Source organism: Polypterus senegalus, chromosome 8 (assembly GCF_016835505.1).
Source record: "Polypterus senegalus isolate Bchr_013 chromosome 8, ASM1683550v1, whole genome shotgun sequence".
NCBI classification, from domain to species: Eukaryota; Metazoa; Chordata; class Cladistia; order Polypteriformes; family Polypteridae; genus Polypterus; species Polypterus senegalus.
In genome coordinates this window covers 107,290,848-107,318,055 of record NC_053161.1, presented here as the reverse complement: position 1 = coordinate 107,318,055, position 27,208 = coordinate 107,290,848, and the positions used below count along the sequence as shown (strand labels likewise).

The window sequence follows — 27,208 nt, the reverse complement described above, 5'->3', positions numbered from 1 at the left end:
TCACACTTTCTTTTGCACGTATACGATTATGAGGTTCTCACCCGGATTATGAAGACACGCACACGAGTAGAGGACTGACAGTGCCATCACAGCCGATTAATGGCGAGGACGTCTCACCAGTCTACACAAGACCCACGCGACTGTCCCAAAAGGCGATCATAACGTCAGCGAACACATCTCTCTATACTATATAAAAGAAAAAGGCAACTTTCCTTTCTTTACAACTTTTTTCCTTTTATCCCAAACCAAAGCCTTTCTCGCTTAACACTGCAGAGGACACAAAACTAATTTTCTTTAAATGCCGGTAAGGCACATTACCAGAGGCACAAATTTGAACGTTCACATAGAAAATGTAATTTCTATACCACAGCCGTCGTGTAGCGCCTTTCAAAAGGGATCTACTACCGAGAGATGATCCATATATATTTTAGCTGCTGTTAGTTACTTACCTGTTGTGTTACACAGTCTTTAAAATGTAGTTTACCCAAACCACTCCAGTAGTGCTCAATGTACCTGTACTTCTTAAAACGTTAATGTTTTACTGTTTAATAACTTATAGACTATATTTTATTATTTCTCCCTTGCACTCAGTGACCAAAGCTATACACACACATATATAAAAGCTATACACACAAGTATATGTATGTGTATATATATGTATGTATGTGTGTATATATATATATATATATATATATATATACACACACACACACTATCTACATTATATATATATATATATATATATATATATATATAGATATATATATATACACACACACACACACACATACATACATACATACATACATACACACATATATATAATTTGTGTGTGTGTATGTATGTATGTGTGTGTATATATGATGTAGATAGGTATGTATATATATATATATGTGTGTATGTGTAGATATGTATATAGATATGTAGATATGAAGATATGTATGTGTATATATGTATGTATGTATGTATGTATGTGTGTGTGTGTGTGTGTGTGTGTGTGTGTGTATATATATATATATATATGACAGCATATATATATATAGATAGAGAGATGAGAACAACACTCATATCAATGACAAAACAATTACATTAACAATCATGTTACGTTATTTTTAAAATTTTTCCTTTTCTTTTTCGTACCTTCTTTAATACACTACTTCTCCGCTGCGAAGCGCGGGTATTCTGCTAGTACCTTAATAAAAAGCAGGTCTTGAAATTTTTGTAACAGTGTTAATAAAACAACTTAAATCTTATTCACTTGTTCTCTAGGCCCTTTCAATAAAATTTTTCAAGTACAGTACTGGGTAGTCAAAGTCTATCTCATCAGCACCTAAGGCAAGCCAGAAAACAATACTGGGCAGATAAGTGACAGCGTGTAATATAAAAATGAATACAAATTTATTAAAATATACAGTGTATTATATAATCTATACCAACCTTTGCTTGCTTTCTGAGTTTTTCATACCAATTATTTGCAGAGATACGGTTCCCATCCAGCAAAAGATGAAGTTCAATAAGCTCAGCTTCCCTTCGTTCTTGATCCTGTAAAAACATGCATTTATTACACCACACTGTTATTACATTTTTGTCATATAATGGAATTAAATCATGTCTTAAACTTCCATCTATAGTGTTGAGCTGTCATTTCAAAACATTCAGTACATATATTGTCGTAGATATGGGGGGGGGTATATTGGTTTAACCCGGCCAGGATGCCCAGGAGGACCGGAGGAGGGCTTACACCTCCCCAAGACCATGTGGGGGTGACGGGTACAGAGCTTTGAAGTTCAACCCTGTAGGGGCCCGTGGTCACTGCCAGGGGGCGTCCCAATGCCTTGGGAGCCCTGGACTTCAGCACTTCCGGCACACCCGGAAGTACTAGGGGGAAGAGGAGAAGGGACACCCGGAGTGCTTCTGGGGGCGCAGCCGGCACTTCCACCACACTGGGGAGTGCCAGTGGAAGATTGCCGGGAAGCACCTGGAGCACATCCGGGGGCATATAAAAGGGGCCACCTCCCTTCATAGGAGGACTTGAGTTGGGTGGAAGTAGGACGACGTCTTGGAGGAGGCAAAGAGGCGGCCTGAAGAGTGTAAGGCTTTGGACTGGTGGCCAGGACTTTGGGGTTGTCTGGCACTATTATAAATAGATCAAATGTATAATAAACGTGTGTTGGGTGACATTGACGTGTCTGCCTGTCTGTGTCCGGGCTGGCTTCCACAATATATATATATATTTTAAAAAAATCTGCTTGATAATATAACTCTAGCAAAGTGGATCTCTCCAAAGTCCTTAAATTATTTTACAACCTAAACTAAGTATTCTGGCACTCCTACACTACCTAAGGAACAACTAAATAAATATCCACCCATCCACTGTTTTTAAGCCTGCTTACTGCATTTCAAGAAAATGGAAGCTGGCAGCTACATCAGAAACATCAGGCACAAGGAAGGAATAATCTCAGGACAGGGCTCTCACACACACTCACCCCTACACTTACTATGACAAACAGCACTGTACTTAAAGATGGCTAACAAGGTAATACACTGTAGTAGCTGATCAGTCATGCGTCAAATGAATGTTGTAATAGTATATCACCTGTCAGAGGACCAATGACCATTGTAAAAAATGTGTTGTACAAATTTTGACATTTATAAGGTATGTATATTGATGGAACGCAAAAAATTAAAAAAATAATTTAGACATGTCTATTAATTAAATAGATGTAGGAAACAAAATGATTAAATTAATGCTTTTCTGTGTTTGTGTTTAGCAGACCTTGGCTTCAAGTCTGTCCCTCTCTTCTTGTAGTTTTTGTTCCCTTTCCAATCTCTCGGCTTCTTCTTTTTCAGCTAGCAAGCGTTCCTCCTCTGGCAAAAAAAGAATGTAATTTATTGAAAATATCCTTTTGTTTCATCTATTATCTGAACATACTGTACCCACATTAAGGTTGAGGAAAACAGGAGCCTATTGCTGCAATATCAGGAACAGAAGAGAGAGGAACCAACAGTGGATAAGACATGATCCATCTCTGAGCACACTTCTACATACATCCATACCCACTCAGACCACACAGATTGACAGTCTCCGAACAGCCTAATCTGTGACTGAAAATAGCCACCATTTAATTTCTGAACCCACATTTTCCATTACAGAGTCACTGAGTGCTAAACAGCCTTCTGCACAAGGAAGTTTTACAAAAATATTTTTTTGCAAAATATTTACTAATTAAACAAAGTTTACATATTTATACCATCTGTATAATTCCTAAAAATTATGCAGATTACATGAGTTTGCATTTAGGAGTTAATTAGTTAGAAGTAAGATGGCTGATGCACCAAGAATACATTTATGTTGATAAATGTACACTATATTGCCAAAAGTATTGGGACGCCTGCCTTTACACACACATAAATTTCAATGACATCCCATTCTTAATACATAGGCTTTTGATATGGAGTTGACCCACCCTTTGCAGCTATAACAGCTTCAACTCTTCTATGAAGGCTTTCCACAAAGTTTAGGAGTGTGTTTATGGGAATTTTTGACGATTCATCCAGAAGAGCATTTGTTAGGTCAGGCACTGATATTGGATGAGAAGGCCTGGCTCGCAGTCTCCGCTCGAATTTATCCCAAAGGTATTTTGTTGGGTTAAGGTCAGGGCTCTATGCAGGCCAATCAAGTTCTTCCACACAAAACTCGCTCATCCATTTCTTTATAGACCTTGCTTTGTGCATTGATGCACAGTCACGTTGGAACAGGAAGGGGCCATCCCCAAACTATTACCATACAGTTGGGAGCATGAAATTGTCCAAAATGGCTTTGCATGCTGAACCATTAAGAGTTCCTTTTACTGGAACTAAGGGGCCAAGCCCAACCTTTAAAAAAAGAACCCCACACCATAATCCCCCCTCCACCAAACTTTACACTTGTCACAATGCAGACAGGCAAGTGCCGTTCTCCTGGCAACCACCAAACCCAGACTCGTCCATCAGATTGCCAGACAGAGAAGCGTAGTTTGTCACACCAGAGGACACATCTCCACTGCTCTAGAGTCCAGTGGTGGTATGCTATATACCACTGCATCCAACGCTTTGCAATGCACTTGGTGATGTAAGGCATGGATGCAGCTGCTCGGCCATGGAAACCCATTCTATGAAGCTCTCTACACACTGTTCTTGAGCTTTTGGAGGTCTGTACCTATTGACACTGCAGAAAGTTGGCGACTTCTGTACACTGTGCGCCTCAACATGTGCTCTATGATTTTACGTGGCCTACCACTTTGTGGCTGATTTGCTGCTGTTCCCAATTTCTTCCTCTTTGTTATAATACCACTAACAGTTAACCAGGGAACATTTAATAGTGAGGAAATTTCACTTTTTACTGTACAGGTGGTATTCTATTACAGTACCATGCTTGAATTCACTGAGCTTCCGAGAACGACCCATTCTTTCACAAATGTTTGTAGACGCAGTCTGCCTGCCTAGGTGTTTGATTTTATACATCTGTGGCCATGGAATTGATTAGTACACCTGAATTCAATGATTTTGGGGGGGATTGTCCCAATACTTTTGGCAATATAATATATGAGCATGTCATCTGAAATGTGTGCCAACATGGCATTTGAATGAACATCTGAATATTGCATTAAGTAAATCCAAGCAGCACAGTCAGATGTGACTACCTTGCAGCTTGTGGCTGGGTTCAAATCCCAACCCAGTCACTATCTGTTTGTGGTCAGTGTGGTCTCCCCATGTCTTTGTAGATCTTTCTGTAGGTCCTCCAGAATAATTTAAAATCTTTGCATATTTAACAAAGTGATCCACAGACTGGAAATCATTGATATAACACATATGTTTTGAAAAATCTCAACAATTTAAAAAGCCACTCATTTCAAATAATTTGTAGGAGTGGATGTCAGGAGAGTGTGTTAGTTCATAGTTCAGAGACAAAACGTACTTTTATTATTTGAAAGAAAAAATGACAAACTCAAGAAAATCAGAACAGCATGTGAAGTTAACAAATGACTCATGTACTTTGTCTGTGTGTGTCATAGCAGGCCTCGAGCTCATTTGTTGGCACTCTTTATCTTGAGTGCATTTGACCAACAAGATTTTTGCAGTATGACACTGAGCTGTTGCTACTTGCTAACAGAATGCATTGGTCACCATACAAGTTTATGTTATGAAATAACAGATTTAAAAAGACAGTACTTACTTTTGTCCTTCTTACATCCAGCTCCTCAATTATTCTTTTAATTGTATTATTACTACAGTAGAATACATATGCTTAACCATAACCTATCCACAGAACTGAGCAAAACGTGCTGCAGTAAATTAAGATATAATTACTGCCTTAAAAAACTTTTCACAATATGGTGTACATGCATTAAAGGTTTTGCAGCATAGCAATAAGTTCAAGATGAATTTCAGTAGAATTTTACATAGTTGAATCTACCTTCTTTCAGTTTCCTTTCTTCTTCTTCCCGTTGCAACCGCTCACGTTCAGCTTTACTTAACTTTCCTTTCTTTTTACCAGACTTCCAAAAAAAATAAATAAATAAATAAAATTGTATTATTTGTAATATTAGGGTTATTTACTATTTGTTTGTTCACACATAAATCTAATTTTACTATTAATGATTAATAAAAATTCTGCCTAGAACAATGAAGATTATTTTAGCCAAAAAAACACACATTATGCAAAAAAAAACAAAAAACAAAAAACACTAAAATGTCACCAGTTAAAAGCAGGCCTGGATGAAATTAATGAATATCAGCTATGAAAACTTACAAAGTTCCAGAACAAGGTTCTGGTATATATTCTCATTTTCATATGATACTTTGAAAACAAACATTACTGATTAAAGGTTTAAGCCTATTTAAGAAAGTGGCATAAAAGAACAAATGCATATTGTTCAGAAACTGAGTTGTGAGTATCATGAGCTTATCTTTACAACATCAGAAAAACACAGGAATTCATAATAGGATGCATCCATGAAGTACAGTTAGTGTTGCAAAGCTACAGAAAATAAAGGACAAGCTCACAGTCAGGCCATCTATGAAAACTAAATGTGTAACTAACAGTACACTTACAGCACTTACCTTTTTTCAATGATTAAAAATTCTTTTTTTTTTTTTTTTGGTTCACATTTTAGACAACAATGAAAAATCCTTCCAGTAATTTTTTTATTATTCAGTGACTGGTGAACAGTTTCAACACCATCAGGATGAGTTTTGCTTTACTGGTTTCCGTGAGACCTAGTGGCTAATGAGTTGGATTTGAAGTCATAAGGTCATAACGTTCGTAAAACTGTCTGTGCTTCATCTAAAATATGTGTTTCATATATGTCAACAAGTGTAAAATGAATTTCCACACATGAAGAACTTTACAATGATGTTGATTGCAGAGGCCTTTGCGATATGAACTCCATACTGAGGTGTGTTGTGTAAGGTTAAATAGTTTGGCCCATGTACCATTTTAATCTACTGTATTGTTTTACTCTTAGACTTGTAAACCACACTCACAGAATGGAAAGTTGCCTGCTGAAAGATTATTTTCCTGTGTATTTATATGGTATTTGAGGTTATGTATGCCCCCTGGTGACAAATGATGGATCTGGAGTATTACAAACTGACAGAGCTGAGCTTTTCTAGCCGAAGTATGCTTGCCTATTACCTTTTTGACAAATGTCTTTATGCTGTTATGTCTGAAATTTGGGTTCTGAACAGCAGATGGGTAAAAACAATAAAAAGAAAAAGAAAAGAAAAATTTCACCAATATATTAAGATGGACTAATAATTCCAAATCAAATTCAGATAGGAGTGCAACTTAGAGGAAGAGTCTTGCACTGGGACATCTGTACATTGTTCTTGCCCTTGCCCTTGAAATCTGGAGCCACAATCAAAAGTTACAAGAAGTGAATCATACTGGTATCCTCAGTGGCAAACCAGGCCAACAAACTGGATAGCACATATTTTATGTTTGTGATTCCAGTAAAAGTTAGAACAAGTCTGTATGAGTGATCTTCCAGTTGTTAACGCCGAATATAAAGTAGACTGTTCCTGTATTTTAACAAATGTGTATATGTGGGAAGTTAACACTATTTTCTAATCTAATTATGTCATTCAAGGTTGCAAGAATAATCTTACAACTGTAAAATTAGTTACAATCCTGATGCCCTGATTATTATTAATAATGATTAATTATTGTAAGTGCTTTGGATAATTTCAACAAGAATGTTTTACCAGTGTAATTTAATTACTTTGGTAATAGGTCAAAACCTCATCTGCAACTACTGAAATATATGAAAGAAATTATTTACACCTTTGGGAGTTTAACTGTAATATTGTTTTGAGAAAGGCACTAATCATTTTGCCTGATTAGCCTGAAGCAGCTAATCAACACAATATACACTTCAGCCCTGGTAATCCATTAAGATATTCTCAGACTAAAGATGTAGTTCTCTTTAAACTACAGTACACTTTCTCTATTATGCCCATGAAGGTCATTCAGTCAGTCATTTCCCAACCCGCTAGTTCCTTACATAGTGTCACATTTGCCTGCTGGAGCCAATCCCAGCCAACACAGGGCGCAAGGCAGGATCAAATCCCCATGCAGGGTGCCAGCCCACTGCAGCCAAGAAGGTAGTAGCTGAATTTGATTTTCCCTTGCACAAGTCTGCATTTTTTACTGGTCTTGATTAGAAGCATTCTGATGGATCACAGGGGTTGCTGCAGAGTAAAGTGACTGTTCTGATTTAATCATGCAAAACGTGATTATTGGAGTCTCAGAAGAGTTCTATATTCTTCATGAATTCCTTTTAAAAGTTAAGTGAAAAATGAAATGAAGTACTTTCTTAAAGATAAAAAAGGACAGTAACCCTCACGACTCGACTTTGGGTAAGTGGTAGAAAATAGATGGATGGATTTATACAAGCAACAACATCTAATGTAATGGCCAGTTAACTACAATTGTATAAATATATGAGTAAAACAGACAATGATATTGACTGATGCTTGGGTCCATCTGTTTAAATATTATCTATGCTTGTCTGTAGTCAGCTTTTGACTAGCTAACACAGTGGCTGGCTAAAAATCTAAATCTATATAGCATTTATTTGTTTGTACCAAAACTAATTCCTTCACAACAGGTCCAGAGATGGGATGGGAATTGCCAGAGATGTATATCTGAAGCATGGTACAGTCTGATAATAGTGTGATTTTTTTTTTACGTTATGGAATATAAATACTGTATTGTAATTCAATTCAGTAATATACTGCAAATAATTAATTTTATTTAACTGAACTTAAAGTGAAATCATATCCCTATAAGCAAAAATTTTAGTCTGTTACACCTATTGACAGAAACCTTTGACTCGATTCATACGACTTATTTTTGTAATAGTGGAAATGGATATGAAGTACTTGAGTATCCTCCACAGTAAGAGTGTGAATCTTCATTTACAATGCATAAGCTACTGTCGGAGATGGCTGGGAGGGCAACCCGGCTGGGCTGGGATGCCCAGGAGGACCGGAGGAGGGCTTACACCTTCCTCAGACCATGTGCGGGCAACGGGTACAGAGCTTTGAAGCTCAACCCCGTAGGGACCCTTGGTCACCACCAGGGGTGCCCCTATGCCTTTGGAGCCCTGGACCTCAGCATTTCCGCTACACCCGGAAGTGCTGGAGGGAAGAGGAGCAGGGACACCCAGAGTGCTTCTGGGGATGCAGCCGGCACTTCCGCCACACTGGGGCGTGTCGGTGGAAGATTGCCGGGACACACCTGGAGCACATCTGGGGAAGCATAAAAGGGGCCGCCTCCCTTCATAAATTGACTAGAGTCGGGTGGAAGAAGGACGAGGTCTGGAGGAGAGACAATGAGGCAGCCTGAAGGAAAAGGCATTGTGTTGTGGCCAGGACTTTGGGACTGAGGAGCACACTTGTAAATATGGAGCACCTAAATAAACATGTGTGGGGTGATTTAAACGTATCTGCCTGTCTGTGTCCGGGTCATCTTCCACACTACATATAATGGATCATAATCTGACCTTTAGCTGAGTGAGTCCTTGTGAGATGAGTTCTTGATGGCCGTCAACCAGTAAATGACATCAGAATATTTTATATTAAAAACTACTGTTTGAATGTACATTATATAAATGTGCATTTAAAATTCTTCAGTCTACATATAGACGATTACCTTTTTATTTTCCTCACTAAATTATTAAATGTTTTATATACAAGCAAACCATGTTAAACACTATTTAATGTTCAGATACTTGTAAACATTTCAAGTTAACTATTCATTAGAACATCACTATCATGTGCTATCATATTAACTGGACTTCAGATGAGGTTACTTAAACTCCCGCTTTCTCTTTAAATTACATTAGTTTGTGAATTTTAATATAAATCAGCTTTTACGCACTCATATAACCTAGTGTTGAAAAGATACACCCACTTAGTAGTTTGCAGGAACATTTGATTCTAATATGTTAAAGCCTGCAAACTTTTCTGCAAAGTTTTTCATATTAAACTTCTTCATTGTAGAACTATGAAAACCAAAATGAACCCAAATGCACAGTGTTACCTTGACAAAACATTTATTACAGGAACTTCTACAGCTGTGCTAACATTTGTGGTACACCATCTAAAGGAGTTAAACAAATGACCATCTCAGAAGAAAATGTCCTATTTGCAAAGAAAGTGTGTCAACATTCTGAGGTTCTTTGACTCACAGCATGCTTACTATATTTCAGAACTTCCGAGTAAGGTGTGAAAGAAAAAATGTTAGTGGACTAAAAATTGGGTGAGCGGACATTCCATACAAGTGTTCTGTAATTCTGTGATCACACCTAAATGAACACGCTGACCAGTTAGCATGATATAACCTCTAGACAAGGGGAACAGCACCTCTCAGTTGTGCAGTTTGACATTGCATGAGACTCAGTCACTCTGGTCGCGAACTTACACCAACAAAATCAAACCCATCTGATACGGTCTTAAGTCGTAGGGACAGGTTTGTGTGTGTATGAGTTCACAGGCAAACAGCACACACCTTGAAGTACAAGGCATATGATGGAGCTACAAGCAAAGAAGAAACACGCATCTTTTGGACCACACAAATAGAAGAGAGGCTCACCTGTTTCATGTCTTGTGGTTGTCATACCACAATAAAAATGAAAAAGGGTAATAGAAAATTGTGGCTACACTCACCATTACCAAAAAACCTTTCACACAGGCACTGGCACTGCCAGATGGCATGTTAATTGGCTGTCAGTATAGGGTGAGCTTGCAGTACTCTAGAAATTTGACACTGTGCTCAAAAGTCATCACAAAATCATGTAATTTGTCATCTTCTGATCTTCTGTTATATAATCTGAAATCCTCAAGGAGATCCAGTCGGCTTCAATATTGAGAGTTGTGGTTAATTGTTTCCTTTCTATAAAGCTTATCTTTTTCTTGTTATTGTTGGTCTGATATTTGCAATGCATTGCATGTACTATAATAACACAGGTTATATGAACTGACTGGCTCTATAGGGCCTTCTTCTTGTTCTCTGGAGTTGTCATAAGTGCTGTTCAGAACCCAAATTTCAGACATAACAGCATAAAGACATTTGTCAAAAAGGTAATAGGCAAGCATACTTTGGCTAGAAAAGCTCAGCTCTGTCAGTTTGTAATACTCCAGATCCATCATTTGTCACCAGGGGGCATACATAACCTCAAATACCATATAAATACAGAGGAAAATAATCTTTCAGCAGGCAACTTTCCATTCTGTGAGTGTGGTTTACAAGTCTAAGAGTAAAACAATACAGTAGATTGTGAGCTTGCAGTACTCTAGAAATTTGACACTGTGCTCAAAAGTCATCACAGAGTCATGTAATTTGTCATCTTCTGATCTTCTGTTATATAATCTGAAATCCTCAAGGAGATCCAGTCGGCTTCAATATTGAGAGTTTGTGGTTAATTGTTTCCTTTCTATAAAGCTTACCTTTTTCTCGTTATTGTTGGTCTGATATGTGTAATGCATTGCATGTACTATAATAACACAGGTTATATGAACTGACTGGCTCTGTAGGGCCTTCTTCTTGTTCTCTGGAGTTGTCATAAGTGCAATCAGTACAGCGGAGAATTCAAAACCATGAACCACTATTAATCAACCTACATTCTTCCCCCCAATCACTTTATTTAAAAATTAACCAATTAAGCTAACAAAGCAGATGTTCACATATGCAGGTATGAGCTACAAAAGCCAGCTATGACATAGTAGCAGTAATCATGAAAATTCTAGATGTGAGTTTGTTAAAGAGTGTTGTTCAGTTGGTACTGAATGTCTGTGCCCCGATAAACCACTGTGTTAAAAAACGTGTCTTATCATAAATGAATGTAATTTGCTGCACATTGTCGCAGGACAATGCAGAACAGCAAAAATAGAACTCTTTTTAGACTCCAAACCAGAGTTACAAATGCTTTGCCATTCTTTTCAGTTGAAATGCTGGTTTTTGTGCATGCTCAAGTATTTTACTGAAGAAAAAAACAGGTCTATTACTAACTAACAATATTTATAAATGTATTCTCTTAGGCTATGATAAACATTGAATAATCTATTTTTATATGAGGAAAAACCATTATAATGGGACAATGTTTCCCCCAACCACCCAATCCTAGTAGTTGGTCCCAGACACACTGTATATGATATTTAAAAATAATGCAATTCAATAAACACAGAGTAAATAGTTGGAGAACAAGATAACTAAAAAAAAAATTAATCACAAGGGAATCACTCTGAGAATGTTTGAACATCAAATCAAAAAAACAAATGAACTGAACCTATATAAAAGTTTGTTGCCTGGTAGAGTTAACACAGTAAGGGAAGCATTAGCATAGTAAGTACACAAGACTTAGCTTTAAACAAAGTAAAGACATGAATAATTATTATATCAGCAAGCCATTCATTAACTTACACTAAGCCAGTCAATTCTGTTCCACCAAAGTAAAAGTATTCATTTTCATTACATGTGATCAAACACAAACATGCCTGGTCACAGAAATAGTTGGACAAGCAGGATATTGTCTGAAGATTTTAATTGATTAAGTCGGGCTTGTTTTTAATGTATTTCTTTTATTTTTCACTATTGTAGGGCAACTTCTAAAAGTAAGGCAAATTATTTCAGCAAAAGACAATATGACAGACTAAAAATATAAATTAACTTGAGCCTGCCTGCTTATTTTTGCTCTTCTTTTTGTCCATCCGTGGATCCTGCTTGTAAAAAAAAAAAAAAGTTTAAATCTAGGTGCTATTATTGCCAATAAAAATGGTGTTAAATTAAAATCAGCAGAATACCATTTTGATGAATCTACTGTTGCATATCTTTATCTCAGAATCACTATTTCATATCAAAGAGAATGTTCACACTTTTTAAATATGGTTTCATTGTGGCACCAGGTCCTGCATTAAGACTCCAAATCATTGTTATATTTCTTGCTTTCATTTTTCCTATTTTAGATTTTACCTAAAATATCATCAATGTGCTACTAACAATATATTAAATGGTTGATAAATAGGGGCTCTCATTGAGGCCTCTGCACTCACAATAATATCAAGAAGGCCAATTTTGTTAACTGCATCGAGAGAGAAAAGTTTGAACACATAATTAACAAACAATGCAAAAACTCTGCAGCTTTCCTGGACCTCTCTCTATGATTATTGTTCCCCGTTTATCAAGTGAGTCGTCTGCTCTGTCTTTGCTTTAGTGACACTAGGCAAGAGCTCTCTGTAATGGCCCAATGTGTCCCTGTAACCCTGAGCCTTCAAATAATTTTAAAAGTCGTATGAAGTCAACATACGGTAGCTGCAATTCTGCCACTTTAGGAGCTTGTGTTGTTTTCCATAGGGCTAGAAATCGCTACATGGTCCTCCACCTTTAAAAACATTACATGGGTTTTATCTCCTTTGTTTTGGAACAGGGATTACAAAAACAGGAGGGGCTCTGACCTTCTTTAAAACATCAATGACCTTATTTATCCTCTAAATGAAGATAAAGAATCCCCGTCATCTGCTGTGTCTCTGCATTATAAGGTCTAAAGAAAATATTGGAAAATTATGCCAAGGTTACAGCTCTCCCCTACTCATGATTGAACCCACACCTATTTCCCTGCCAGGGTGTCCGTGCCCCTAGCTGCCCTTATATTCTGACAGTGGCATGTGCAAGGCCTCTCCCACTGCTAGTGTAGCTTTGCTGCAACAATGGACTCTTACCCTTTCCTGTGCCAAGCTGGTGAAGTCATTGTCCTTGGCATCCCTTAATAAATGTCAAGAAAAAGTTGCAATTCACGTCAGCACAAACCAATCACACCTTCTATAGTTGTGTCGTATACACAGACTTTGGAATAAAATGGTGGCTACTAATGCTATTTCTATTATTCTTCAAAAAGGGACATATGAAGCAGAAACACAGCTGCAAAACATGCATATATATTATTGTTTCCTATACTTTAAAATATAAACATTTCATTCTGAGTTAATGAGAGAAATATTGCCCATAACTGATTGACAAGGACTTGTGTGGCCATGGCAAGGGTCAGGTGGTTTTATATAAAGTAAGCATCTTTATATCTAATACTGAATAGGCGTCTGCAGGGAGCAGAAGGTAACATAAGTATGTTCTTCAGAAAACTAGTTGATATACACATAGTTTGGATTTTAAACACTGGCTCTGGAAATTATTACAACAAGCCAATACATAAAAAGAGTCAACTTTCCCATAACCACTTTGCTGATTATTTCTATGAGTATGCAGCCAAACGATTTTTAATTTTACATTTTAATTTCTAGTTTGTTAAGCAAGTAGAAAACAAACTATCATACTGTATAATTAATTGTTAAGATTTTGAGCAAAATTCTGCATATAACAATTTGTATATCTACGCTGTAGTAAACAATAAATATGACACATCATGGTATGAGTGATTGTATGCAGTGAACTGTCATTCCCCTAGGCTTTTTGCATCTCATTTGCATCTGAATGTGTAGGCAGTGCTTTGGATCAGATTTTATTATCTGAGTAATAGAACTTCAGGTCTGATTTTACATATAATGGTAAAGAAAAAACTTGTTTGTAGACAAACGAATGACACCGTGGCTAGCCCTGTTTTCTCATAGCTTCAGTGATTCAAGTCTGGTTTTTATGCCACTGTCTATGTGAAGTTTGTACCTTTTCCCTGGATGTTCCAACCATAGTTGGTTCCTGTTGTGCATACAGGGCTGCCAAAATAGGCTTTTGTTTGCGTCAAATCTGTAATAGATTAAGTTGATTCAGAAAATGGATAGAAGGATGGACGAAATGAGATTACTGAGGCTGCCTGCATAGGCTTCATTGTTAATTAAAATGATGAATACATTATCAGTGACACCCTCTTCTTTCATCAGTGTGGATTTCTTTCAAGGTACTAAAACTTACTGTGAGTGTACAAAGAAAGCCCATATTAGTATAAATTAATTTCTCACATTTTGCATGTTGTACCAATTCTGTCATCTAGTGGCCAAAATTTAAGGTGAGCTCCCGATATATGCTGAACAATCCTGTACATGCTTTTAAGAAACTTAGAAACTTTGAATGTCATAGCTGAAAATGGCAGGGAGTAGTACATTTGATTATATATTATACCACATTATAGAGTACTATAGCATAATAATCATAAAACTAGCAGTTATTTTGCATATAGAAATTGTGATGGATGGCCGGCAGCTCAACCCGGCTGGCATACCCAGAGAATAGAAGGATGGGGGAAGGCAGCTACTTTGGGAAATTGCCTCCCCCAGGACGCTAGATGGCGATTTCCATGCAACATAGAGGTGCCCCGGATTCCTGCCGGGCACCATGGGATATGGGATTTGGCTTCACGGCCCTGCTGGGTCCCGTGGGTGCCGCCAGGAAACGCTGCAGGGAGACAGGGGAATTTTTGCTTCCCATATAGCCCGGAAGTACTCCCAAGTCACGGGGAAGGAAACCCCGAAGTACTTCCGGGCTAAAGAAAACTCAAGCTCTCCCTCTGACCCGGAAGTGTGGGCAAGTCATGTGGGAAGTAGAACGGAAAGCACTTCCTGGTCAAGGACTATATAAAGGACTGCTATGAACCCAGCAAGTGAGCCAGAGTTGGGAGGTAGAAGACAAAGTTTGCAGGGAGGCGTGGAGGAGAGATTAATGATTATTTGTGTGATTAATTTTTTATTGTGGTGGAGGTGCTTTGGCACTATTTACTGGAAAAAGAAGAAAATTAAAATACTTCTTGGTGATTTTACCCTGTGTCCTGCGTATCTGTCTGTTGGGTTAGAGGAGCGACAGCACACTCTAGTGTCACAAAATGTAAAAAATGGATCCACTTGTGCATGTTTTTGAAAAGTAAAAAAAATAGTATTTAAATATTATGTAATACACCTGTAAAAAACTATTAGCATGTTCAAAAATGTATTACACATATACATTAATTATAAACTATATTATAGCGATCTTTGATAGTATTTTTAACACAGTAAACTCGTCAGTAGATACGGGGGTCTTCCCAGACTGTCTTAAGACTGCTGTAGTTACACCCCTACTCAAGAAAAATAATCCTGACCCCTCTGCTTTTGAAAATTTTAGGCCCAATTCTAACCTGCCTTTCTTAAGTAAAATTCTAGAGAAGGCAGTCATTATGCAGTTAAATGACCATCTCAGTAAACATGCTAATCTTGATAAATTTCAGTCAGGTTTTAGAACAAATCACAGTACAGAAACTGCACTCGTTAAAGTAGTAAATGACTTGTGGGTAAATGCAGACAGAGGCCATTTATCTGTTCTCATCCTCTTAGATCTGAGTGCCGCATTTGACACCATTGATCACAATATTCTTAGAAATCGCCTTAGTCAATGGGTGGGCCTCTCTGGCAGTGTCTTAAATTGGTTTGAATCCTACCTGGTAGGTAGAAAATTCTTTGTTAGTTGTGGTAATCACAACTCAAAGACACATGATATCCGATATGGTGTTCCACAAGGCTCTATCCTGGGTCCGCTGCTCTTCTCAATCTACATGCTTCCGTTAGGTCAGATTATCTCATTTTACAACGTGAGTTACCACAGCTATACTGATGATACACAGCTGTATTTATCAATAGCACCTGATGACCCCGATTCTATTGATTCACTAACACAATGTCTTACTTGTATTTCTGAATGGATGAATAGTAACTTTCTCAAGTTAAATAAAGAGAAAACAGAAATTTTAGTGATTGGCAATAATGGATATAATGAGGTTATTAGAAATAAGATTCATGCATTAGGATTAAAAGTCAAGACGGAGGTAAAGAACTTAGGGCTAACTGTTGACTGTGACCTTGAATTTTCGCATATTAATCAGATCACTAGGACATTTTTTCACTTAAGAAATAAAGCAAAAGTTAGACCTCTTATATCATTGAAAGATGCTGAGAAATTAGTTCACACTTTTGTTTTCAGTCGACTATATTATTGTAACGCACTCCTCTCAGGACTACCCAAAAAAGACATAAATCGTTTGCAACGAGTGCAGAATGCAGCTGCTAGAATCCTAACTAGGAAAAGAAAATCCGAACACATTTCTCCAGTTTTAATGTCACTACACTGGTTACCTGTGTCATTCAGAATTGACTTTAAAATTCTGCTTATGGTTTATAAAGCCTTAAATAATCTCGCCCCATCTTATATATCGGAATGTCTGACACCTTACATTCCAAATTGTAACCTTAGATCTTCAAATGAGTGTCTGCTTATAATTCCAAGAGCTAAACTTAAAAGAAGTGGCGAGGCAGCCATCTGCTGTTATGCACCTAAAATCTGGAATAGCCTGCCAATAGGAATTTGCCAGGCTAATACAGTAGAGCACTTTAAAAAACTCCTAAAAACTCATTACTTTAACATGGCCTTCTCATAACTTCATTTTAATTTAATCCTGATACTCTCGTGAGATGTGTCCGGCTTGTCATCCCGGCCAATACCCCCAGGCCACCAGATGGAGCCCTCCCTGCAGTATGGAGGTGCCCCGAAGACCAGCAGGGAGTCATGGACTATGTAGTTTTTATACAAGACCCTGCTGGATACCACAGGGGCTGCAATAGGGAGCTGCATGGAGGACCAAAGACTTATTTGTGCCCTATGGCCCGGAGGTTCGTCAAAGGAAGAGTGACGGGCTTCCGGGGTGAAGAAAAGAACTTTTACCTGACCCTGGGACTGGGGATTGGGAACACTTCCGGGTCAGGGTATATAAAAGGACTGTGGGAACTCCCAGACGGCGAGCTGAGCTGGGTGGCAACGCGTCTGGGAGTGGAGGATTGTGTATTATTGTTATTGGTGATTGTTATATGAGTATAGTGGAGGAGAGGGTGCTTTGTGCACTGTGGCGATTTAATAAAGTCAACTGTTGGACTTTAACCTGGCGTCTGGAGTCGTGGACAGGGGTTCAAGGGAGCGATAGCGCCCCCTATCTGTCACACTCTGTATATTCAATTTATCATAACTATTCATGGTGACTATAAAATTCTTCTGTTTCTTTTCCCGGTTTTCTGTGGTGATGACCTGTGCCACCACCACCTAATCAAAGCACCGTGATGTTCCTACATTGATGGATTAAAAGCCAGAAGTCTACATGACCATCATCATCAAGTCCTTCCATGAGAACTCTAAATACAAAGAGGACTGTTTCATTTATGTTAGGTAGATTGCCCAGAGGGGGCTGGGCGGTCTCATGGTCTGGAACCCCTGCAGATTTTATTTTTTCTCTCCAGCCATCTGGAGTTTTTTTTTTTTTCTGTCCTCCCTGGCCATCGGACCTTACTTTTAATCTATGTTAATTAGTGTTGTCTTATTTGAAATTCTTTTCTTCATCATGTAAAGCACTTTGAGCTACATTATTTGTATGAAAATGTGCTATATAAATAAATGTTGTTGTTGTTGTTTATGCTTATTGTTACATGCCATGCTGCCCATCTAAAGTCCACTGTTGAACTAGCTAAGTAGGCTAGAAATGGCGAGACTGACGGATTGATGCATGGGTGGATATACAAAATATTGCTTTTGATGGGCATACAAATAATTACTTTTCCTAAAAACAAGATTGTGCACTTTTGGAAGTAATGTTTGACTTAATGTATACATGCTTAATTTGTGGCCATAATGGTCTGTGTTCATTTCTGCTCTAAGTTCAATACATCAATATGCACAGAAATCTGACCAGTTTCCATGGACTTACAGTGATCCAGTATTGTCTACAGCTAGATAGATCTTCTATTTTTAAGTATATTTCATTCATAGTACTAAAATAACTTACAAAAACATATGATTTCTAAAAGTGAAGAATAAAGAAAAATGAAAATGATGTGTCACAAATTGAATATTACAAACCTCATTTCAAAATAGGTGGGTTTTTGAAAAATATATCAATGTTTCCTGCAACTAAAGAATCAACTAAACTGACTCAGAAGAGAATGGTTATTTTGTGTATGGTCAGGTGCTAACTCTGTTGTAACTCAGCCTGTTATTGTGACTGTGTAAGCAAATGTACCCACTAATGGACTGGTATCTCATGCTCCATTCATTCCTGCCTTACATCTAGAACTATTTGTAAAAGCTCCAGGTCTCCACAACCCCCCATTAAAAGAAAGCAGGTTAAAAACATGGGTGGATGAGTTAAAGTAGTGAAGAAGCAAACTGTGAGTGAGAGGAAGTGTGATGTTGTTCCTGACAGAAGTCAGCTATTCAATGAGCTTTGATTGAAATGGTTTAAAAGTCAAATAAAGAGACTGAAGATAAGCCTACAGTGGAGGAGAAAATGATTCAGTTTGTTGTCTTGTTGTTTGATACAATATGTTCTAATGTGTTTTGAAGGAGTGCCTGACTGATTATATGTAACAAAGGGTAGCTACAAAAACCAACTAGAGAGTGAAAGGGGAGATTAATTCCCCATACCACTGTAAAAAGGCACGGGATGGCATATCCAGTCCTGTATGATGCCCTGAAAGAGTAATGGGCAGGGACACCAGAGCAACAGAAGCAAGAGAAAGGAAAGAAAGTGTAACACTGTGAGAGGGAATGGAAAAGATTACCTTTGGACACCAGATAGCCTGTGAGCAAGCATATGCTACAGGTATCTACAGTAATTCTTCAACTAGAGAGATAAAAGCAATAGACAGCTGACAAGAGGACACAAGAACTCCTGACCTACAGGTGGTAACACCTTGCTTCTTTCTAAATTGCATTAACAAAGCAACGTAAAATGTATTGTGCCAGGTGTAATTTAAATTGGTATTCCCTGTTTACTTTTTAATAAAATGTGCAGTTGAACTAATGATAGGCTAATGCTGGCTTTGTTCTTTGCTTTTCGTGTTAATTATTTTGGTATACTCTTAATGACCCCTCAGCACTCTGCATTCTAAAAAGCAGTATATAGCTCAGTAACTAGGATTTCCATATTCACATTTTTCACTGAGCAGGCAGTGTGTACAACACCAAAAAAAGTTGTTAAAGGATTTCAAAGGCTTTTTTAAAAAAAAATCACGCTGCAGAAATAATCCTTCCATCAGTTTCTTGAACCAGACTAATCCAATTTCAGGGTACAAGGCAAGAACCAACCATGGATGGGACACCAGTTCAATTCTGCCCCACACATAAACCCCTAACAATTATTCATGAGGGGCCATTTTAGAATTGGCAGACAACCTAACTTAACCTGCATGTATAAAGGTGTGGGAGGGAGATTTTGGAGACCCAACGAAAACCACATACTTCATATTAGACAGTGATGCAAAAAGAAGTGTGATACAAAATTAAATCCAGGGCCTATACTTTTCCATCAACTAAGTATCTGCATAAACAGAATTTATGGGCAGGACAAGTGACTTGCTGGCAGTCACACAATAAAGGAGAGGGGGAATGAGAAGCTGTAGTCAAATACCGTTCAATTCACAATTTTTCCTGTGTTCCTAAAATTATATTTCAATGGTTTAAATTCTGCTCAATTTTAACATACCTTTGCAGTCAACCATAGGTTTTACACCAACGTGTAATTTACCACAGTAAAATTAGTACAAATTGCAATAAAAAGGAATGAAAAACGTTCATTATGATAGATGTATGCTACTGTATATGGCTATATTATTTCCTGTATAGTTGTATAATGTTGGACTCATATGATGACATAAAATGATGACTACAGACATGAGTGGTAACAAAAGTGACAAAAGTAAATTACAATAAGCATTGAAAACTTTTGTTCATTTACACATGGGAGGCTAATTAAGTGCAAACCCAGAGAAACTGCATTATTCTCTGGAGCTTAAAATTCTGTTAATAATGTAAATTTCCTACTAATGCTAACCACAAAGCATGCTGGGATATATATATATGCAAACATATAGAACACTATTGGGAGGTTTTTTGCAATACATACAGAAGAGTCTGAGATACTCAAGAGTGCCTAAAAAGTAATTATGAAGAATTTTCAGGGTCAATAAAAAAAGTTTTTATTCTTGATAGAATGCACATGCAAATTTCATAGCAAAATTATTTGCTAGATTCACAGTGAAAGACCAATTTAAATTTCATTAACATAAAAAATTACAATAGAAGAGCACTGTCTTTATAAATGAGATGTGGCTAGCTGACAACAGAACAGGGGAAAACAAAATCTCCAGTTAATAGAATTTCTACAGAAAATAAACCTCTGAGATCTCTGTAGTGTCACAAAGTTGTAATAGAGAGACGTAATGATGGTGAGGTGAATCACTTTTTCATACCATGTCCTACACAGCTTTGCATTTAATCTCTGATTGCACTGCACAGGTCCACAGATGTCCATCTGTCCATCCATTTTCTAACCAGAGTATAGAGTTCAGGAATGTGGGAGAAATCAATCATAATCTCAGGGTTATGCATACAGGACTACTGTGCACATTGGCAGTCATAAAAACAGTTGTGGCAAGTAAAGATCAAGGTAGGTTTCACACAAAGTGGCTACCTGGCTTGTCAACACCAGCAAGGAACTGAGCTGCTCAATTTGTCAATACCAAAATAAAATTAATTTACTGCTTCAAAGCATAATGCATTGCGATCATGCCACTTAGCAGGGCGAGCAAAACAGCACATTTTACTGATAAATTCTAATATACAAACATCAAATTTGTGTCATTCATTTGGTTTTTAAAGCTTATGAACTTATGTTCATTTGAATAACCCATAAAATGTGAGGAACATAACTAGAAGCACATATGTCACACATTTGAATGATACCTTGGACAGTATAATGCAGTCAATCAGTTACAATGCAGGTCCATTCTGGATTAGTTCACAGGCTACGCAATAACAAAATCTTATCAGTCACACTGGTACTTTGAAAATGGCACAACAAAGAGTTTTAAAATAATGGAATAATGTAAAAGTATTAAGTTTGATTTCACACAGGAATTTAAAGTTTAGACAAATGCAAAAAGTAAAAAGAGGAACAGATTTTGAAAAATTAAACCTCCAGGATTTTGTGACACTTGAAAGCTAAGTCAATTTGTCTCATTTTTAAATATTAATTTTTCGTTATTTTTTTTTACCAGCTAATAAGCTAATATTAATCGTATACAATACCAGATGTTACAAACCCAACAGACAAGCCAGCTTTAAAAAGCATGTTGCTACAAAAACTGCTTTAAAGAGTTTGTTTAAATTCAACAGTAAGATATAATGTTTGAAGTTTTATTTTTAGTATTGATTTTAAGCAGTGTTTCAGTTACTGCAGAGAAAATGTCACAGAATGAATTTGGGATTTACACATAAGATAAATCAGGTAGTCCATGATGATATCATCCTTTATAAACTCAATGTTAAAATTCCCCCGAGACTAAAGCCTTCCTCTCATTTAGTGTTACACTGGGAGAATCCCCATGTCTATTACACATTAAAATTTCACCCTTGCATTGTATTTTTATATTTATGAATGCTAATACTAGTCAGTCATTTTCTAACCCGCTTAATCCTGAGTAGGTTTGTGGCGGGTGCTGGAGCTTATCCCAACTAGCATAGGGTGCAAGGCAGGAACAAACACTGGACATGGCACAAGTCCATCACAGGGCCAACACACGCACAAAACCAGGCCAATTTAGTATTGCCAATCCACATAACCTGCATGTCTTTGGACTGTGAGATGAAACCAGTGCACCCAGAGGAAACCCATGCAGACATGGGGAGAACATGAAAACTCCACGCAGTCAAGGTTGGCGTTCTTCAACATCTGCAATAAGATGCTGCAGATGTTCTACCAGACGGTTGTGGCGAGTGCCCTCTTCTACGCGGTGGTCTGCTGGGGAGGCAGCATAAAGAAGAAGGACGTCTCACGCCTGGACAAACTGGTGAGGAAGGCAGGCTTTATTGTAGGCACGGAGCTGGACAGGTTGACATCCGTGGCAGAGCGACGGGCGCTGAGCAGGCTCCTGTCAATCATGGAGAACCCACTGCATCCACTGAACAGGATCATCTCCAGACAGAGGAGCAGCTTCAGCGACAGACTGATGTCACTGTCCTGCTCCACTGACAGACTGAGGTGATCGCTCCTCCCCCACACTATGCGACTCTTCAATTCCACCCATGGGGGGTAAACGTTAAAATTATTCAAAGTTATTGTCTGTTTTTCCCTGCATTTCCCTCTTTAATTTAATATTGTTCTTTATCAGTATGCCGCTGCTGGATTATGTGAATTTCCCCTTGGGATTAATAAATTATCTATCTATCTATCTAACAGGACATGAACCCAGGTCTTCTTACCACTGTGCTACCATGCCCCCCACTGCCAAAACTAGTTTAATTAAATGATAGTTGGGTAACTATTTGATAGATGTGCCGCGATTTTAAAGTTGTTGCTATATATCTTATGTTCTATTTCAGAAAAGGCACAGTATTGTTTAGTTGAGCAATGAAGGTACTATTAATAAAAAGCCAATGAATGAGATTTCTGTTTTCGTTACGATTATCAAATAGGTATTGTAAAAGAAGCCCAGACACAGACAGAATCTGAGACAGCCAGATGTCCAAACACACATACAGTATGTTTATTCTTCCTTTTATATTCAACACACAGTACAATAACAATACAGCCACAATGAACTCACACGGCTCAGTCCTTTCTTTACTTTCTTTTCTTCTGCCACCTTCACTCCTCTCTCGCAAGCTCTGTCCTCTTCCACCCGACTCCGGCTCCTCGAATGGAGTGAGGCGGCCCCTTTTATAATGCACCCAGATGTGCTCCAGGTGCTCCCTGATGACCTTCTTGTAGCAATTCCTGGTGTGGCGGAAGTGCTGCGGTCCAAGGCTCCATAATCCTCTGGGCGCACCCTGGTGGTGGCCACGGATCCCCACAGGGTTGATCCTTCCAGCTCCGTGGCTTCCACACCATCCAGGATGGCTGCCCTCTTGCAACCTGGGAAAGGAATTACCCCTCTCCCGGTTCCCTGCTTCTCCAGGCCTCCCAGTGGGGCAAGGTCCCTGGCCATTCCATCACAGTATCGTATATTGTGAAATGTCACTGGTATTGGTATCAAACACAAAAATTCCAGTACTGTGACATCTTTAAACTAGACACCAAAAGTTCAGATGATTTCTTTTAGCTTTGGTGTACATGGAGATGAATATTTACAGCGCATCACTTTTTTTTCCACATTTTGTTATGTTACAGCCTTATTCCAAAATGGATTAAATTCATTTATTTCCTCAGAATTCTACACACAACACCCCATAATGACAATGTGAAAAAAGTTTATTTGAGGTTTTTGCAAATTTATTAAAAATAAAAAAATCTTAGAAATCACATGTACATAAGTATTCACAGCCTTTGCTCAATACTTTGTCGATGCACCTTTGGCAGCAATTAAAGCCTCAAGTCTTTTTGAATATGATGCCACAACCTTGGCACACCTATCCTTGGCCAGTTTCGCCCATCCCTCTTTGCAGCACCTCTCAAGCTCTATCAGGTTGGATGGGAAGCGTCGGTGCACAGCCATTTTAAGATCTCTCCAGAGATGTTCAATCGGATTCAAGTCTGGGCTCTGGCTGGGCCACTCAAGGACATTCACAGAGTTGTCCTGAAGCCACTCCTTTGATATCTTGGCTGTGTGGTTAGGGTTGTTGTCCTGCTGAAAGATGAACCGTCACCCCAGTCTGAGGTCAAGAGCGCTCTGGAGCAGGTTTTCATCCAGGTTGTCTCTGTACATTGCTGCAGTTATCTTTCCCTTTATCCTCACTAGTCTCCCAGTTTCTGCCACTGAAAAACATCCCCACAGAATGATGCTGCCACCACCATGCTTCACTGTAGGGATGGTATTGACCTGGTGATGAGCGGTGCCTGGTTTCCTCCAAACGTGACGCCTAGCATTCACACCAAAGAGTTCAATCTTTGTCTCATCAGACCAGAGAATTTTGTTTCTCATGGTCTGAGAGTCCTTCAGGTGCCTTTTGGCAAACTCCAGGCGGGCTGTCATGTGCCTTTTACTAAGGAGTGGCTTCCGTCTGGCCACTCTACCATACAGGCCTGATTGGTGGATTGCTGCAGAGATGGTTGTCCTTCTGGAAGGTTCTCCTCTCTCCACAGAGGACCTCTGGAGCTCTGACAGAGTGACCATCGGGTTCTTGGTCACCTCCATGACTAAGGCCCTTCTCCCCCGATCGCTCAGTTTAGATGGCCGGCCAGCTCTAGGAAGAGTCCTGGTGGTTTCGAACTTCTTCCACTTACGGATGATGGAGGCCACTGCGCTCATTGGGACTTTCAAAGCAGCAGAAATGTTTCTGTAACCTTCTCCAGATTTGTGCCTCGAGACAATCCTGTCTCGGAGGTCTACAGACAATTCCTTTGACTTCATGCTTGGTTTGTGCTCTGACATGAACTGTCAACTGTGGGACCTTATATAGACAGATGTGTGCCTTTCCAAATCATGTCCAATCAACTGAATTTACCACAGGTGGACTCCAATTAAGCTGCAGAAACATCTCAAGGATGATCGGGGGAAACAGGATGCACCTGAGCTCATTTTTGAGCTTCATGGCAAAGGCTGTGAATACTTATGTACATGTGCTTTCTCAATTTTTTTATTTTTAATAAATTTGCAAAAATCTCAAGTAAACTTTTTTTCACGTTGTCATTATGGGGTGTTGTGTGTAGAATTCTGATGAAAAAAATGAATTTAATCCATTTTGGAATAAGGCTGTAACATAACAAAATGTGGAAAAAGTGATGCATTGTGAATACTTTTCGGATGCACTGTATTTAATACCTGTAGGTACTGATAGTGGTAACTCACAGCAAGATGCTGGGTGCTGCTTCATTATCTAGGGAGTAGTTTGGATTGTACCGTGAAACTAGGAGCATTCTCTTATGGTCAGCTTCAACAAAAGTGCTGATGGTCCATATTGGTCACCTGGGTACTAAAAGACTATATTTTTACTTGTTAGACACATGTATCACTACTGATTCATAACGTCCTGACCTGAATCCAATTGAGATGCTATGGCATGACCTTAAAAAGGCGGTTCATGCTAGAAAACCCTCAAATAAAGCTGAATTACAACAATTCTGCAAAGATGAGTGGGCCAAAATTCCTCCAGAGCGCTGTAAAAGACTCATTGCAAGTTATCGCAAACGCTTGATTGCAGTTATTGCTGCTAAGGGTGGCCCAACCAGTTATTAGGTTCAGGGGCAATTACTTTTCACACAGGGCCATGTAGGTTTGGATTTTTTTTCTCCCTAAATAATAAAAACCATCATTTAAAAACTGCATTTTGTGTTTACTTGTGTTATATTTGACTAATGGTTAAATGTGTTTGATGATCAGAAACATTTTGTGTGACAAACATGCAAAAGAATAAGAAATCAGGAAGGGGGCAAATAGTTTTTCACACCACTGTATATGTATATTAAAGCATAATTGTATAGTAGTATACTCCAGTTACTCCTGTGTAAGTGTTTGATATGTTTTTATTGTATTTAGTTTATTTTGGAATACAATGAAAATGAAATCTGGTTTGTGGTGTGTTTTAGAAATATCAGTCCATTTAACATTTTTCAATTTATAATTCACTCTTAATTATATAATAATTATACATTTATAGAATACATATACTATCAAATTAATATTTTTAAATACAATATTCATCAACAGTATACTTCTGCGGATGATTCCTTCAAACAGGAATTTGACAAATTGGTATTTAATAGGCCAATGAATGATCTGATTTCTGCTCTATTTAATATGATATCACTATTACATAATTTAATATTAATAACTGTTATACCTTTAATTTGCCTGTGCTGTAGTGTTTAAATGTGCCACCCCATGATATCCACTGGGCCTGTCTGACCACCCCATTAAAAATTATCTTGAGACGACCCTGGACATGGCATCACAGCCACTTTGATCAAGATATTTGGAATAAAACCTTTGAATAAAAGTGTGAAAAACAATTAAACTGCTGTGTGTGTTAAAATATTCTAATACAGTATTATATGGGCATTACTGCAATACAATGCAGAATACCCTAAAGAGCGATGTTTAGCCAGTTGGCACAAGACAGATAGATTTTGAACTGACTTCGCATTGATTGTGGCCACCATGACTTTATCTTCTCTAATTCATTGCACTGACCTTATACTTAATAAATAACATTTACTTATGTTTTATTTTGGATGCTCCAAGAAGCTTATTTAATTTTTTAAAGAAATATATACATATATTATTTCTGTATTTCCGAGGTACAGATCTGTTTTGCATAACTTATTTTTATTGAATACCTTTTTATTTAAACTGTATAATACTTTTAAATGTGCACGAGGCACTGAGCTGAGCTTCTAAGCTGCCTTTCAACTGAAACAGGCTAACAAACGGCAAAGCTCTCAAGGAATCAAGCAAGGGTTTTTAAAAACTAACGCGCGTTTATGTAGGATAGAAGCGAGTTTGGACTTACTGCCTTTGGCATATGGTATTTTTCTCGCGTGAAAGAAATTCTAATAAAAAGTAAAGAAAGCTGTCATCGTCACTGAAAGCCCCGCGAGTTGAGAAGTCAGGGTTTTAAAAAAACATTTCGAACTCACCATTTTCGCGAGGACTCCGCTGTCTATAAACGGAATGTTTACATCGGTCGCCCGTGGTCTTGGAAACGGTAACTTGGTAA

The 27,208-nt window shown here is 38.1% G+C and overlaps 1 protein-coding gene across 2 annotated transcripts in view; it reads right to left on the bottom strand.

Annotated features, from left to right (window-relative positions):
• dnai7 (dynein axonemal intermediate chain 7) overlaps positions 1-27,208 on the bottom strand; it is an 87,519-nt gene that overhangs the window by 35,774 nt on the left and 24,537 nt on the right. The window contains exons 1-4 of one of the 2 annotated variants that reach the window (XM_039761562.1): positions 27,129-27,192; positions 5,456-5,537; positions 2,777-2,868; positions 1,438-1,542 (exon numbers count right to left, since the gene is read on the bottom strand). In XM_039761562.1, the coding sequence (XP_039617496.1) occupies positions 1,438-1,542; positions 2,777-2,868; positions 5,456-5,537; positions 27,129-27,131 (282 nt within the window). In that variant the 5' untranslated portion in view covers positions 27,132-27,192. Of the gene's footprint in view, positions 1-1,437; positions 1,543-2,776; positions 2,869-5,455; positions 5,538-27,128; positions 27,193-27,208 lie in introns of those variants that run through there. The other variant, XM_039761561.1, reaches the window with a different exon arrangement.